The sequence below is a fragment of the Aquila chrysaetos genome, chromosome 9, assembly GCF_900496995.4.
Source record: "Aquila chrysaetos chrysaetos chromosome 9, bAquChr1.4, whole genome shotgun sequence".
In the NCBI taxonomy this organism is placed as follows: Eukaryota; Metazoa; Chordata; class Aves; order Accipitriformes; family Accipitridae; genus Aquila; species Aquila chrysaetos.
Window position 1 is genome coordinate 15,150,885 of NC_044012.1, and position 18,129 is coordinate 15,169,013.

General features: G+C 34.7%; 1 protein-coding gene across 2 annotated transcripts in view; it reads right to left on the reverse strand.

Moving 5' to 3' along the window:
- ITFG1 (integrin alpha FG-GAP repeat containing 1) overlaps positions 1-18,129 on the reverse strand; it is a 91,645-nt gene that overhangs the window by 69,605 nt on the left and 3,911 nt on the right. For both annotated transcript variants that reach the window (XM_030026440.2, XM_041126374.1), the window contains exons 3-6: positions 16,545-16,690; positions 14,797-14,854; positions 14,116-14,190; positions 10,386-10,480 (exon numbers count right to left, since the gene is read on the reverse strand). In XM_030026440.2, coding sequence (XP_029882300.1) covers positions 10,386-10,480; positions 14,116-14,190; positions 14,797-14,854; positions 16,545-16,690 — 374 coding nt within the window. The remainder of the gene's footprint in view (positions 1-10,385; positions 10,481-14,115; positions 14,191-14,796; positions 14,855-16,544; positions 16,691-18,129) is intronic.

Below are 18,129 nucleotides of genomic sequence, written 5' to 3' on the forward strand. Positions count from 1 at the left end.
GCAGTTCTGGTTGCAGTTTCAGCTGTAGAAAACAAAAGTCATTTGCACATAGATCTCTAAATTTTAAAAGCACGGATAAAGTATTGAGGGCTGTATCATAATGCTCTGTTCTAATGCTGATGAACCTAACAACAGCACAATACAAGATATTTACAACCTGAGGTTAAAAAAAAAAAAAAAAAAATCAAATACTGTGGAGCTCAACAATCTTAATTATTTACAGAATACAAAGGTGATACTCTGGGTACTTTCACTAGACAATAGGTACATAAAGGGATACTAAAAAGAATAGGCAAGGATGTACCTTTAACAACCCAATGCCAATTGTAGATTCTGGAGATATATAATGGAAATAGGCAATGGGAGGAAGAAAAATCAGCCTGGCCACTTTCCTATTGCCACTGCCAGAGAAAAAATATTGCATTAGCTGGATGGACAACTAGACTAAGCCTGCAGGGCATTTCTTACATTTTTAATTTGTGATATGATGTAGTAAAGATAAGCAATACTGAGAGGAAGTATTTCTTGTAAACAAATGCAAAGTGAAGCGTGTTCACATTTAAATATGCTTTCCTATTTTTGATTTAACAGGCAGTGATCAACATAAAAACAACATAAGCAATAGAAAAATTCATAAAGTTCAATAGCCTGGGAATAAGATAAAGAATCAAGGAGGTTACCCAGCATTTTAGATCCACAAGACTGAAAAACAACCTAAATATATACCAAACACTTAATACAGAAGACATCTGACTCATGCTGCGACACAAAACCACACTGTATTAGCATTTTACTCACAACTTTACTTTCCCTAAAAAGGGAGTTGGTGAGCAAAGTTGGCTATTCTTTGAGTTAATTGGCTTAGTAATAAAATGCTGCTATCCAGGCCCTACAACATTTTATCAACAGTAAATACATATACTGAAAAACATTGAATTCAGCATTCATTCTTACAAAAAAAAGGAAACTGAGATTATTAGAATTTATGTTTCAGCTTGAAAAAGGGAAGATATTTAAATACACTATTGTAATTCGGTTACTCCAGTAACCGAAAGCTCATTACAAAAGACCCACAGCAGTTCCATCCATCTTTATTAGATGGGATGAGCTAATTTTGACATTGTATCAACATATGGCCCAGTGAAGACTAAAAAATCTCCCCAGGAAGCTACGTAAAACTTGTACAGCTAGACTGCATTGAGTTTAGCGCCTTTAGATCTATCTTATATCAATGCCGGTCATCCCAGATACATCTACAAACACTGAAATAGTAATTTGAACACAGTGCACCCATATCTTGACCTAGATCCATTTCTTATCATTTTTATGTAATATATCTAATGGAGCATTATATAACCACTAATGTTTATGGTGGCCCATTTCAGGCACCAAAAGCATGGCATTCCTGCCACAGGTCCTCAGAAACCAGACACTTACAGTAAAGATGCTCGATAGATAATCGCCTCCTGAGAGCCCAACATGTAATTGCAACAGGTTATCTATCAGTCATGACAAAGGAATGCCATAGAAAAGATGGATGGATTAAAATGCAGGACAGCACTCAAACACCTTGAACATGAAAGCAAGTTCATGCTATGCTTCCTGCAATCCCTAGCTTCTTACACCATAGAACTTACCATTTTTGCTACAGATGCAGGAATAGTCATATAGGCAGTTTCCCACCAAACAGCTCTACACCCAACAGCAGGTCCATCTCTGATCCTTATCCCACCGTATTCTTCACACAGACAATCCTAGACTTCTCTCAACCCAGTCTTACGCAACTATACTTCTCTTATCCCACACACTATTAGGTCAGTCCTCCTCTAATAACTTCGAGTTCATGTGTTAACATCCTCTTCCGGCAAAAATTCATCCAGTGTTTGCTCCTCATCATCTCCATCTAAATTCCCCACCTCCAGCCCAGATTTCTTCCCCACCTACCAACTTCTATTCCCACTTCCTCTGCATCACCTCTGCCTTTTGCACCCCTGCTCTCAGTTAAGCATCCAAATACTTGCAAAAGTCCAGAGCCACAATGGAAGGAAGGGCTTTGATAATCCCCGTCTATGGTATGTTCACTGCTGATGGCTGTTTTAGAAAGGCAGTTATAGCAATTAAGGAAAACAACAACAACAACAAAACACTAGTTGATATTTCTAAAACCTGTTTCAAACTGGATAAATTTGGATGGATCTTTTCATTAAAACAGCAAAAGCAAAGAGACCTTGCTATCTTTCAGGAAGGATGCTTCAAAAGCAAGTGTTAGGTCACTGAGAAAAAAATTGCCCTAAGTTATCAAATACCAAACCAGCTCCACCACAACTTCAGTCTGTTGAAGTGGCTAAGCAAGTACAACTGAAGGTTAGAAAAAGTTCAGCGTTGGGGTAGGTAGACAGCTTAGAAAACTTCAGCCCAAGTGGAAAACTGCAGACAATATTATTAAATAAAGCAGGTAGTATTACAAACCCTACTTCCAAACATTGCTTTTTCTTATTAGGACTACTAGGAAATTGCAAAACCTAACCATACGAATCTGCTCCAAGTTCACTTCTGATTATCCTTGTTATTTTCCTTCACTTTTGAGTGTTATAAAAAACAGTACTATTTATAGATAGGGTGTTCATTTCACTAATGACTGATTTGACCTTTCTGTTTAATGTCAGAGGGCTTTATTTCAGAATTAAAACCCTCAGCATCTACAGTTGTCTTCAGAAGCCACCAGGGGATGAGCAACATCAAGTTACAGCTTGATTTCACATTTACTTCAGAAATTTAAGTTAATAAAGGAAAAAAAAAAAGCCCCCAAACACTATCAAAACACACAAGGTATTACCCAATTAAAACATAGACGTGTACACTCTAAACATGCCTAAAAAAATTTTCATTTCTGTGGAAGAACAGGTGTGTCTGTGCATATTCTTTAACTAGAAGTTACTTGAGAATATGAACATGCCTGCTTGTATGTATTGGTATATGTAAACAATGTGCTGAACTAAAAATCTCCGCTTTGCAGTATGTTGACAGAATGGGTGACAACTGTATTAAAATCATTAAGTGCCATAAAGCCTAAGGAAAAGTAAGGGTAACTTTCCTCTATTTACAGTACAGACTGACCAACCAGTAGGAAAAAAAAAAGTATTTAAAAACAAAATTAAAAGTGTTATTTACAATTTTTAATTGTAGTTATACAACTTTAGTATATATGTATAACCTAATTATCATTTAGTATTTATGTATAACCTAATTTTATACAAAAAAGTTAGATATAGTCAGTTTTATTTCTTTACTACATGGAAATGGAAAACCAAACCTGACAAGTTTTGTGCTTCTGTCCATAAGTTTTTCATTCAGGTAGAGAAACCCTCTATCATTTGGTATTCAGATTTGTTTGTCAAGTTAGCATTACTACTGTACTAGAGTAAATGGAATACATCTACTGCTTAGCTATAGCAATTTAGCGTTTACAATATAGATATGAGTACAAGTACCAACACTAATGAGTTTGCAATTAACTTTTCATGATTTTTTAGTGCTAGTTACATGAAGCCGTAAGTTAAGGAACCACTCTTTCCAGTAACTTCCTCCTCTGAAAAATTTAAGCAAAAAAGGACTTCATATGTTACAAACAAGCTAATTTGTGTTTGCAAATTTTTAAGAAATGTGCTTGTAACAGAGGTTGTGAATTTATTCTGCTTTTCAAATGGGTCTTTCAAATTTTAATATGTATTTACTGGAACTATTTAGTAAAGCAGACAATAAACAATTGCAAACAACATAATGAAAGGGGTTTAAGGGCTTAATTATTAAAATTACTAAAGAAAAAAATCCATATGTATTAATTTAAAAGCATCGCTTAAATGGAAAAATTTTAAATTAGATTTATGCCAAATAGTTATGCTTCTGAATAGGCGGAGCAGGTGGGACTATTCCTCTGGTTTTTAGCACTTCCAACATGAGTTTTCAGACAGAAAAATCTGTTTATTTTCAGAAGAGAGGCAACAATATTGTTTCAAGCAATAGAAGATGACCACCACTGTTAAGAGTGCTTTCACAACCCATTTTCACATTCATGCTTTCTCAACAAAACACTGTTTAGGGCAGAACCAATTTACTTCTCACCTATATTAAGTTATTGATTCCCATAAAAATATCATATTGGTATCCACCAGTGTATATAATTATATAAGTATATAATTAAAAATTTCAAAAGGAATAGCTTTTGAGACACTTCATAACAGCATTTTTAAAATTAAAACTGCTAAGCAGATAGCACAGGTGATGGGTTCTTTTAGAAAGATTGGGAAAAACTTAAGTTAAAATAGCTGTTTCTCTTCTCTAAAGATCTCTACTCATTCTTTAATTCTCTTTGTGAGGTAAACTATGAGTAAGAAAAGTGACATTGGCAAAAGTAGACCAATCTCAGCAGCAGCAGATCCAGCTAATTTGAGCAACTCTGGTTTCATCTTATGAGCAGGAACTTCCTGTGGTATTGAACACTGTGCAGGAACAAGTGGAGGAATAGAGGTAATGAGATCATGTCACACAGAGCATTTTTAATTAGAGATAACAAATCTGTAAGCACTAAAAAAACGTAATAAAAACAAACAAAACTTTACAGACATAGATTGAGGTCCTCCAAAATATATCCTGTGTATTTTATATGATACATTTTATGCCTCCATTATTTGCTGTCAGCTCTCAGGTAAGCTCTGTTATCAGAGCTTAAAACAGTTAAGAAATTAAAAAAAAAATATATCTGTTCAAGGAATGAAACAGTGACATGGCATTACTGAATACAATACACCCCCCCCCCCAGTTTTAAAATGCCACTCAAGGTTAAGTTTTAAAAGGCCAGATAATTTGTTTGCAAACATAATGAGTCTGGTTATTTTAATAGAGAATAAATGCAGCTCTATTGCATAAAATAAGCTTTGATGATAACATTATATGCAGTGAGGCTACCAGCTTCCATCAAGAGGAAACTCACCAAAAATATAATCAGGTAGTCTGACATCAAGCATTACAATGTCTTTGGAATCCAGGTTTAAATGATTACAACAGAAATATTACCTGTGATTTGAATGAGTAGTTTTCAAGAAGAAAACTGTCTACATTTATGTGTTTAAACTAAGAAGTAGGAAGGAAAAAGAAAACACATTGTAAATGTTCTGGTACATCAGGTTTCTATATTCCCAAAGCAAAACATAAGAAAATTAACCATCAGAAATCAGTAGAGAGACCAGCAATTAGCTTATAGCAAGCTGTTTCTGACTAACGATTTTTCCACTTTAGTTTTCCCAAAATCAAATTTATGATTTTTTCCTTCATTTTATAGAAACAGTTCCAGAAATATCTGCAAATATACACACCATGTGCTAGTGTTCAACACAAGACAGGTTGTAAAAGCAGTATTTTCAAACTTTGGAACCACATAACCAAATAAGCCACAGAATATTTAATACCTTGGCTACTTTTCATAGAATTCAAGGATACATTGACAGATGTACAGTACGAAGTTACAGTACGATTCAGAGGCCAAGGTACTTTGTCTCATACATTTGAATATTTTAAAAATATGTGCAGGGCCATGGCCTGATTTCTTGGTAGAAGACTTGTAACTTGAAGTGCACACATATTTATTGTTTATTAATAATCCTTTTTTCCAAGTAATTAAGTACTACAATTTTGGCTTAGAAAGACAGCATTAGCCCTAAATGAACATCTGACATTTTAGGATGTTTTAAATAGAAACAATCAAGTTACCTAATTAGAAAAAAAAAATTACATGTAGCAAAAAAATTACTATCCTAAAAATTTCAATTTTAGATAAAGCGCTCTTGATACACCTAGGAGAGCTTATGTTAAGACAGTCTAATTAGTGTTCACCTAGTGACCGATGCTAAATTTAAATACTTTGGACCAAGCTGAAGTTTATCTGAAAATGCTGACTGTGATGCCATCAACAACATAGATGTGGGAGGCATAAACAAAGCATGTTTGTCTATTGTCTAGCTTTAAATAAATGATCTGTACTGGTACCCATCTCTACATCATTTCTGGGTGGTCTTTATCAAGTTTCCAGCTATAATACTTTTTCTCCATGGTTCAGTTCATGTGTTTCAGTTGTAAAATCTTCAGTGTAATAACCATATTGCAAATAGTGTTTACTCAGTTGAACAGCATCCTCTCCATCTCTTGACTAACACACTTGAAACGCATTTCTGAGAGACACTGAGTTCCCTTTTACTTTGAATTGAGTGGGCTAAGGCAAAGAGAAGTTGCTTTTTACCTCCTTCACTATCAGTCAAAAGAGTTAAATCCTGTACAAATACTTCTTTTCTTAAGCCATGCGGTATAAATTTTTCAGTCTAAGGATATGACGTTTTTAAGACAGGCCTCTTACTTGAGGAGCCTGCTTTGGAAATGCTCACCTGGACCGTGATGTTCTATAAAATACACCTGATGTTGATCTGTTCAGACAAGCCTATTAATATTAGCTTCAAGATTATTTTCTTAAGCTGCCTGTTAAAAAGAACTAATCACAAATATGAGTATGTATTACTAGACACCCAGTAGCCCTATTCTAACAAGGGTCACCAATTTTCTCCTCATCTTTCAGTCTATCTCAGTGCATGTACAAACAGTGACATTGATGGGAGGTAGGTTGACTAGATCGTTTCCAGACATCCCTTCCAGTCTCAGCCATTCTGTGACCTAGATACTTCTCCCTGGAGCAACACACGCTTAATACGCACGCAGAAGACCATTGAAAGTTTTGTATTTACTTTATCTTTACCCGTAAAGCACACATAGACCCTTTGCTACAAGTTTTATACTGCAAATTTTTGTGTGGAATATATAATATTTAATTCCTAACTGAAAATTACTTACTGAGTTAAAAATTAGAAGCAGCTAAGATTTCTACATGAGGATGCTTTATTTAAAAACAGCAGCAGCATTACTATCTGAAACAGCGTAGCTTACATCTGACCAAGAAAGATTAGTATTATCTTTGTTTCTGGTTACTGGATTTTTGGATTATAAAAATCTTACACAGTTAGCCTTTCATGAAGCACTGTTAGGGATTAAAAACATCTTATGAACATGTTCTATATAATGAAATCCTAACAATTCAACTTCATTTTACCCAGAGCTGGAGAAGCACGCCAATTAAAAGCTCTGTTTTGAGGGTTTAATATCAGCAGGTTGAAAACGGGTTAGGCAATAAACTAGCAAAAAGATGCTCAGCCCAGAGAGGAGATTTTTTTTTTTAATTTTTTTTTTTTTTTTTTTTTTTTAAAGTCAAGCACACTTTAAATCTCCTAAGCTGTTTATAATGATAGAGTTGCCAAAAATAGCCCAGCTAAAAATCACGGAATTGGCTGCATCTGTTACACAATAAAAAGAGCCCCAAAACATTGCAGAATATTAGAAAAAGGTCTTAAACCCCCCCCTCCAAAAATCAACAAGTAAAGATGGCATATTCTGGAGGTTTGTTTTTTATTTGTATAAAAAAAAAAATCAGTGCATCCATTTTAGGTACAACTGTATATTCATATCCACGAATAGTAGCATTGCCTGCGAGTAAATACTCTGAATTTTTCAGTCGAAACGCACCACAGCAGCATCAAATGTTGTGATTCCTAAGTCTTTTGGACAACAGGATTTCAGCATGCAGACTATTTTCCTGCACCCTCATCAATGCCTCCCTCCTAATTAATATGATTCTAATGTGTACCAGGACCTATTTATTCTTAATGAGGTTTTGTTCCAACTCAGGAATGGTAGTGCGGGTGAATACTGAGTCACAAGAATCCCCTCCTCTTCACTAGCTCTACCTGAACCAACCAAAAAGTAATAGCCTCCACTGACTCCATTGAGAAATAACACAGTATGAATCACACTCCTCTCTTTGCTGGTGTAGTAAGGCTGCAACGCTCCAGCTATGCTAACAAAGAGCAGAGCTAAACAAACAGGAGAAGCGTTTAGCTGTCTTCTGCAAAGTCTATCCAGGCTGCACAGAGCGAGACACAGGACTAGATGTGGGCATCCTACAGCAATACCAGCACCTTATTTTGGCCCTGTTTGGCAGAGTGCATTTAGAATCACAGTACTATCAGTACCATATAGACAGTTACATACAGGTTGTTTTTTTGTTTTGCCTTTTTTCTTTTTTTAATTTATATCAGCTGACTACTTCTATGAGTCACTCATCCAACTCTGTGCAGGCTAACACAAATTAAAGGAGACGTGGTGAGAACACTGAACAGGTATTTTTTGGAAGAGGCACAATGAGACTCAAGGTGCAATTTCATGCTTGGTTAAAGGCAGGCTACAACTGCTGCTACTAGAAGAGGAGTCAACCTTCTCTCTGTGCTTACATTGGCTCCGGCAATCCTGAAGCTTCATGGCAAGTTGGATCAGCTTAACTCAAGTGAAAACTAATTGTGTTCCCCATCAGCCCCAGTTCCTGAACAGCTACTATAGCTGATGTGAGGGAACTGCCATAAACGTGCAGACAGGACAAAACAATTGGTAACTTCATTTTGGCAGCAGGCAGTCTTGGAATAACACATCAGTCATGAAATATCAGATATTATCAATAAGGTATGATTTTTCAGCAACATATGTGTTCTTCACAGTTGGTCCAATTTTCATAGGGACAGCAGAAAAAAAATTTACCATTCCCATCTTAGAAGCAAAAAATTATTTTAAAGAAAATAATTCTATGGTAATATTTCCACCAGTTTTCTTCTCAAAATGAATTATTTTCATTAAAATTTTCCTCGGGTTGCTGTAACATAACACATATTTCAGCCTGAGGTGTTACTATCCTTGCTGTTACAAGCAAATGGAAGTCAGGATCTTTCTATGGGGAGTGCTTCACAGAAGCTTCTATTCACATCTTGAGATACGAATACAGATGTGAATCTATAAAAGCTCCTGGCACTCCCCACACAAAGATCCTGACTTTCAGTTCTATTTAATAGAGGAACTTCCATATATCACTAGCAGTAACTGCAACTCTCTGGACATTCTTTAGGCTGTTAGCGGTCATACCACTGTTAGCAGTTGTGTACTCTTGCTAAAATTGATCAGTCTGTGATTGATCTATGTAAGTGACTTAGAATTCCTATCTTTACCTACCTGTGAGTTTAGATTTCAATATATTCATCTTAAAACAATACCTTGAATGCTCATCTACACTGCCCATGCCACTAACACAAAATTCCAAAGGATTTATAGAACTAAGTGTGTTAGAATTCGCTATTACATGACACTGATTATGGTAAGCAACCATATATTTAATTTTCCAGTTGGAATTACCACTTGACAGCTTCATGCAGCAATGTGCCAGAACTGAATATTAAGGTCTGACTACGCACTAAAGCAATTAACTTAGTCCCCAACATTTATAAGCATCTTAATTAAATTTATGGACTCTTTCCCCTCTCATTCCCATGCTCCTGAATAGGAAAAAATAAGCTCTCTTTCAAAAATTACCATATATGAATTGATGTACATTGTACATCTAGCAGAAGATAAAGCATTCCAGAATTCATTTAGCGTGTGAAGAAATTCAGTTTAGCACAATATTTAAATGTGCTTGGAGGTATGAGCCAGGTATGCAAGTGATAAATAGATTCATCATGGTAATTGAAGGCTAAATTGCATTTGTGTATTTCACAAAAAAACCCCAAACAAAACAAAGGCATCACCAACAAAGGAAGAATAGTTTATCTACCATAAGAAAAGTTGCCTCCGATACTCATTTGTGAACACTGAATTATAAATAGGTTATAGGATTGCTCATATAGTCACAGAAGAATAAAGTCTCACATGCTATTTTCTCAATCAGTGATAGCATTAACTACAACAAAATAGAACAAAGTCATATTGCAATCGTTAAGAAAGAAATTATAAGTCCAGTCTTGAAAACATTCTTCAGAATGAACGATAAAACTATTTTCAGACTCAAGGTGAAGAAAATGCAGCCCTGCTTCTGATTCAGCTGCAAACTGAATACTAGAGTACAGCATCACAAAGAACAGGAAACAGTGCTTTAACGGTGAACACAAAATTATTCAGAACAAGCATCAGTTCTGATGAAATTATCGTCAAGAAGTAGAAAACGTTATTAAGTTATTCATTTTGGCAGTTATTTTTTAAAACCCTGTATTTTCAAATTGTAGATATTAAAATAATAATTTTTTTTTTTAAATCAGAAGTAGCAATATATATACTGAATACAACATTCCAGCACCAACTCTTTACAACCATCCATGAAATTTACTAAAACATTAGAATGAAATTGCAATACATTACATTGTATACTTCGTGGTAATTATTATAGGAAGGTATTTAACACTTTTATGACTTACCAGCAGCGAAGTCATTATTTAAATCTATAAATGCATGAGAGTGCGGTATATACATTTTACTTTGAGTTTCCAACGCAGCATGCCATGATAAGTTCCTACAGACAAGAATAAAAAGCAACACATTTAACCAATGCTTAGGGATTGTTAGTCATGACAATATACCTTAAAAAAAAAAAAAAATTGTGAAACCTGAAATAAAATTGAACAGAAAGCATGTTCTCCTAATGCTAAGCTAAAATTACTACTTAGCTTACAATATACTAAGTAACTAGAGTTAATTGCTTGAAAGGTTCTGTGAAGGATGATTCATAACACAGGGGCTTCAATTAGATTTTACTAACTTTCTAGAGCAACTGTTTTTGTACATAGAAAAGTATCACTCTACCCATAAAGTGAAATTTAGTGCCTAGACTTCAACTGTAAATCTTGAGACACTGATCACTGTCCTCCCTGATTTCTTCAAGCAGTTTTACTATCAGTACTTCTGAAATCTACTGTAGGATTAATAAAGATGGGCAAAAATGGACACAATCACATGCTGTTAAAGCAGCTCATGCCCGCTGCATGTAAATGGACTTTATTTTCAGTCACATAAAATCAACACAAGAATTAAACTCTCATATTATGATGGACTACAGGCTAATTATGTCATTTCCCAAGAAGGTGATACTTTATTTATAAACATACATGCACTGCTGGGTTCTGTTCTAAGAATGACTGAACTTCCAGCAAACCTCCTTATTAGCAGCGCATTGAAATACAACAAATACTTCAAAAGTCATTGCCGTTGAATCATCAGATATGTTACTTTCAGAATCCTTAGCTGATACACTCAGAAAAATCTCAATATGCACTATACAATGTACTATACAATAGCAGTGATATTACTACTGGAATGATGTTGTTTATTCCAGTGACATTACATACATATTACTAAAGTCCTTATGTTCCGTGACTCATTTTACAGTAAGAAAAAGAAATAGGCTTCTGATTACTTCCCAGAGATCATAACTCTTAGAAATGTTAAAAAGAATCACTTAATCTTAAGGATTTATTAAATATTTTCTATAGGTTTTTTTCTATGTATTCAGTTTTTAAGATGGCCAAGAAAGTTAGTTATACAGCTCTAGTACAAATTTAAAAACATTTTGGATTAAAAAAATAGAAAAATGCTTTTCTAAGCAGATGACAAAGCTGTTTTCCACATATAAGACATTGCTTATGCTGTTACCTATAACAGTCTTACTTTGAGCTCTAATGAGTAAGTTTATTTGTGTACTAATGCTACTGAAAGGATTTCTTCAACAAAATGAAATCACTCCCACTTTTCAGTATCTTCAAAAGCTCATAACATTTTTCAATATATAATCATTGCAAGGTTTTCAGAAACACCCTTGTGAATTTGAAATCTCTGTTCCATAATCCATCAATTTAAATAAAAGTAATGATGATAAAATTCAAGTTGGGATTAATGACCAAAAACGTATTGCCAAGCAGGGTATATTTTGCATTTACAGATTTAGATGTTACCCTACATCACTTCTGAATGATCTCTGAGGAAAGGAAAATAGCCAGTTAGAAACAACAGGTATAGATTGGTTAAACTCACTGATGGGGTGGGCGGGGGAGAAAGCCTTATTTAAAAATTTCTTAAGGGCCATAGAGATGCGCAATAGAAAGCTGATCTATTGTTGCCATAGAGACAGAGTAATCATCTCATTGATTTCTCCAGTGGTAACAGACCTCTTTTGAAACAATAGCTGAAGAAAGCCACATAGGAATGCATAGACTTCCTAACACACTCTTTATTTTAAAATACACTTAAGTATTGATTGTATGCAAACCCAAAACAGCTATGACACCAACACCTGGATTTCTCCTGAAACACACCGAGCTGCAAGTTACTATGTTACTGTTACTAAATAACATTCAAGACAATCCGATCAAGTTTCACTTACAAGCTGCAAAATAACAAGTTAGAAGATGCAAACTTCTTCAAACAACTAATTTAAAGGTCCAAGCCTCTAAGAAAACACAAGCCCAGTTCCTAATTTTTCCAATTATTCATTGGAAATTATTCATTATCAAAAGAAAATAGTTCTAAACGAAAATGTCAAAAAAGTAGTTTTCATATCATCACAAAGCTAAGAATAATGTATTTATTTTGACATTTATAATCTATCTCACATCCTAAAAATCATTTCTGCTATCTTTTGAGCACGTTCTTTGACAATTGAGAGAAAAATCTCTAAATCAGGGAAAGAGTTCTAATTCAAGTATCCTTCTTTTGAGGCTTCTTTCTTTTTAAAAGAATGCCCGAACCCTTACAAAAAGTCAAAGACTGAATGAATGCTAAGTTCAGTTTGGCAAAAGTCACAGGAAAAGATGAACAGACCCATATTTTTAGTTTTTTAAAAAAAAAAAAGTCACCCTGTTCAATAATGAAACTTTCAATAACTCAGTGTCACACCAATTTGTGTCCTTGAATACACAATCCTAACAGCTGTCAAAAGCCAAAGCTTTCTTTTTCTTTATCAGAATACAAACTACAAAAGCAGTATCAGGTAAACTGAATAGACCGTGAACTGTCCTTCTCTAGGGTCCAATAGTGTTTTTAACAAATAACTTAAAACTTATTTTCAAAAGAGAGATTTGAAGTTCTTTGGCATCTTGCCCAATATTAGAGACATTGCTACTTCCTAATTTTTTGTTTAGAGACTGGTTCTTCTGAGTCAGTAGAGATCCATTCTTTTGTTATGCTTTGATTTCAGCATTCATACCCAAAACAGTTGAACAAAAATAATCCTTTGCATAGTCCTTACTAATCATTTAAATAGGCCGTTAAAATAATCATTTTTATCCCAGTATTTGCTAGCCGTTCCCATTCTAGAAATTTCAGGGCTAGCAGAAACTTTAATAATGAAACTTAGTCCCCTTTACCACAATCTCATAAGACTTTAGTCAAATTCTATTTGCCAAAGAGTGGCCTTAGCCACTCCTTAACACAAAAGATGTGAAACAGAGAACATCACTTGCATGCACACTTATATTGCTACTTAAAAGTCACCTCTGCCTTATGTCTCTTTATGAATCCCAATAAGTAGATGAAATATTTTCCTTAATATATAGCTCAATACCCTTACAATTTGCACTTTCCATACTTTTGATTTCCCATGTTGTCTAACCTTCCCATTACAATCAATTTCCTAGATGAGAGCTGAATTTTTTTTAAGTTTACCTGAAACTCTTGCACATTTTCCTTTTGCCATCCCATACATTTTAAGATCTGTTCCAGTCCTTCTCACATCATCAACCTGTCACTTCATCTATTAGACTAAATACAGCTTAAATTCTACAGACACTACTTAAAAACTTTGGTTTGTATTTCTGGACAGCACAGAATGCCATAATACATATTATAATAATAAATATCAAAGTGTACTCAACAAAGCAGACTGTAACTGTTCCAAGAAACAATTATCCTATTTCTCATGTCAAATAACAGGGGTTTTGTTTTCTCAGCTCTCATGGAATGTCTACTTCCCCTATAAAAGAACATTTCAAAAATTAGATGCAGAGTTGCATAGAACACACAGGGAAATAAGAGAACATTCATATGTTTGCACAGTTCCAGCTAAACATGAGTCTTAAGTCTCTTTAGGAAGAGCAGAAGTGATGCACAATGAATAAGTTATTGAAATTCATGCTAATAAACAAACCTTTAGCTTACCCGCCTATCAATATCTGTGGCTTACTTGAATCACTTGTGACACCAAAGATGTCAGGAATCAAGTCTCCATTAAAGCTGAAAATGCAAAACAGTTTCAGTATCACCTTAGTCATTACAGCAGTTGAAATTAACTATTCTTAAGTTAAGCTGTATTTGGTTAGCATTTTCCCACCAAGCAATGAAGAATTTTCAGCTGTGTAGTCTTTTCCGAATTTTGGCTCTTGTCTGAGCTGCTTGTAGTAGTATGCTTCTTTCAGTATTTTACACTACGCCATGCAATTGATTTTCCAGCTATATCTTCCCCCTCTCTTTTGTTCAGCATTTCCCACAGAGGGAAGCGCACTGTGAAAGGGATATTTGCTCAGTCTGATAAGCCAGTAAGGTTTTTGTTTTACAAAATTCACCAAAACATGAATGGCTGTTTTTCTGCATAAAACAGAGCACTGAAATTAAAAAATTAAAAGCTTATTTAGTTACCATTGCCAGGATGATATAATATATAAAATTAGTAAAGATGACTGTTATGTTTCATCATCTTTTGTTAGACCAGTTGACATTACACAAACCACCCTGTTCTTAAAAGATAAAGAGCACTCCTCAAATTTTAGCTTTAAAATATACTTAAGTTGCTCTTAGTTACCATTATAAACGTTGTTTCCTAAAAAAGTGGGTCATACTTACTCCATTACTAGAGGCTCATCAAGAAAAGTCTTATTTAACATAGTTTTATGGTTAAGATCTGAAAACAGAAAGTATTAATTTGATTCAGTTACCAGTATGTTAAGACATTTGCATTTTTAACTTTGACATAATTCTTCTTCTATTCATTTACAACCATCAATTTTACAATTAAAAAAAAATAAAATCAGCCACCACCGAACATAAACAGCTAAACAGCTTCCTGAAATTATGCAGGAAAGGTGAGTTACAGTGAAAATGCTGAAGCTTCTTCTCTCTCCACTAAACTCTTCAACAAATTATTCTAAATAGATCTTGGTGAAACCTATTTCTATGTATGACTGCAATCACAGACACATGAAATCTGAAATAGTTGGGATGTAGACAGTTTAAAAACTTAACATTGTACAAGAGAACTCTCTTTAATTCTTTGTCACTGTAAAAATCATTTTTAATCATATACATTGAGTGTTTGAAATGGGGATTAGAGGTAGATTGCCTAAATGGGAAGCAAGGATTTTAAGTCCTAATCGGGTTATCACCTCTCAGACTTCACTTTTACTTGTAATCCAAACTCCTTGCCACATCATCTCCATTTCTGTCCTCTCTCCAGGTTTCTCTTCTTTCCAGTTTCCACATTTTATATGACAGTACCCTTCTACTGACCTGTCACACTTCCATTACCCAAGTAGGCACCACATACCTTCCCAGTAGCCTCACTACATACCATTATCTGAATTTTTAACCTTTGACTGCTTTTCTAAGCCCCACATGCTCATTTGTGCCTCTCCCAATATTCGTTTATTCAGAAGCAAGACAGCATAAATTAATCCAAATCCTTCACATTCTTCCCAATACTAGAGATAACTCCTACTCACTTTATACTTGATCCAGTGTACTTTCCCAGGTTGCTTGTTTCACCTCTGATTAAAGTCAGAAGCAATGGTATCTAAGGCCATCACTTGCCTCACCTGTAACTATTTTATAAACACAGTTGTTTGGAATAGTAATTATTCTTCAGTAGTTTTTGTGGACTTAAAGAGTATCTTCTTTTCCTTTTCTGTCCTTCTTCAAACCCTAAACTCTTCCCAAAACCCTTTCCTAGCAAAGTCAGCAGAGACGAGACTTCAAGAGTTCACACAGTCCATGACTCTACCCTAAGAGAGAATCAGCTATACCTAGAACACTGCTAAAAGACTCTTGAAAACTCAATTCTAAAGTTCCTGAAAACTTCCAGTGACAGAGACTTTAGACACTTCTCTCCCAAAACCTACTTTAGTGTGTCACTGTCTTTTAAGAATTTGGTTTAACACAAGTAAGGGTGTTATATTACTTTTGCTAAGTTTAGGTATGATATTTTGAAAGTTTATGCACTAAACTTTACACCAGGTTCTCTGCGCATTTTAAATTCAAAATATGTCTTTTGAGATAATCTTTGTGAAGCTGACATGAATAATGGGGAAGTCAGGAGAAGTAGCTCTTCAGTTAGTAGGATACTGTCAAACTATAATATTGTTTGGTTATGCCTGTTGCATGAAATAAAGCAAGAGTTTTAGCTTTGTTCTCTTTCACTAATTAGTGTATACAGTTTAACGGCAAGAAAATATATGGGTATGAAGCTGAATAGCTGCTCATCCCTATTTTAGTTGCAAAAGCAATCACTACACTGTAGTGAGTTATAACTTTCTGACAATACTTTGAAGTATTAAAAAGTGTAACAATCTTATTAATAAGCAGTCTCAGCAACTCACCTAATGTTTGGTTGTGCCCCCAGAAAATAAACACTGAAAGTTCATCTTTGCCATGATTTTGTGCCTGGGTAGTCAGGAGGACATCCATTTGTGAATCGCCATCATAATCTCCAGGAACTACACTGGTTATGGTAACACTAAGAGATCTAGAATTAAAAACAAACAAAAATGCCCACATGCAAATAATTGTACAAATGTGTGCATGAAAACTGAAAGTACTTGTGTGTTCAAAGGCTTGCCTTTTCGTCTGTATTATTATTATTAGTTGGTCCAATACAATATTATCCTTTAACAATCCGGCTTTTTGTGAAGTCCTTATCTATTGCAAAAGTAACTTCAAATCAAGCATTCTGCACACTGTCTTCCTCTAAGGAAGGATGACATTTTTAACTCTAAACTTCAGCTAACAGGCATTCTTCAGCCATATCCTGTTGTAACGTTAGCTAGACTTCATTAGATCCCTTCATTTTTTGTAGAACCAGTCCTCAAAAATGTGTTTCAGAGAGCAGGATCTTTTGGTTGCATTCCAAGAGCAAGACCATAAAGCAACAGGAGCAGTTTAAGCAGCAGGAGTCAGACAGATAGCTAGATCTTTTTAAAGACAATGTCATCTCCCCCTATCTTCTGCCACGTCTTACCACTCCTCTCTACACTTGTTTGTTCTATCTTTTTTTACTTGGTTACCTACTCAGAGACTCTGCTTTACACAAACGGACATAGATCATTCTGTTAAGAATTCAAAGCAGATCATTTCTAATGCACTAAACGAATCACCTCCTTCCAAGATAAGAGGGAATAGGGAAAAATAAAATATATAGAACTATAGAAGATGAAGCTGAGCTATAACAGCAATTTAACTTTTAATAGACATAAAACTATTAGTAAGCATTATTCATAAGCAATAACATATCCTGTAATACTATTATGGTTAAAACTATATATATATATATATACACACATAAACACACATTGTTTTACATTTTTTAAAAATTGATGCTTTTTTTTTTAAAGCCACCTTTAAACTTTAGAAAGGAACAGTTCTCTACACAGAAATACCAGAACACCATTCTCCATATCTCATTCTAAAGAACAGATGATATTGGCAGAATGCCATTAGTAACTACAGCAACTAGAAGAATTTCCCTGAAAACGTGTCTTGGGACAGAGACTAATACTACCTGCCAAAAAGACTTAACCTATGATATGGAAAGATAACTTTCTTTACTAGTAAATAAAGCCCTAAAAAAACCAAGTCAACTGCAAAAATATTCCATGATATGGGCATTTTTAATACGAATTAGAGGACAAAAAAACCAAAGCACAGAAATTCCGTAAGGTGGTGGGAAGTCATGCCTGTTAGTTAACAATATGAATGACAAAACTCATCTCTGCAAATTCTGTCATCTGACCCACAAAATCCAAACAAATAAAATGAAAAATGTATCAGGAAATTAATCAGGACACTGGTCAAAGAACTGGAACTCTAAAGGCAAGTTGAACAACACAGCCAAACAACAGCACAGACAATTCTAGTCACGTTCCTACTGACTGCAGAGATGCACTTTCAAGAAAAATGGCTACTTAC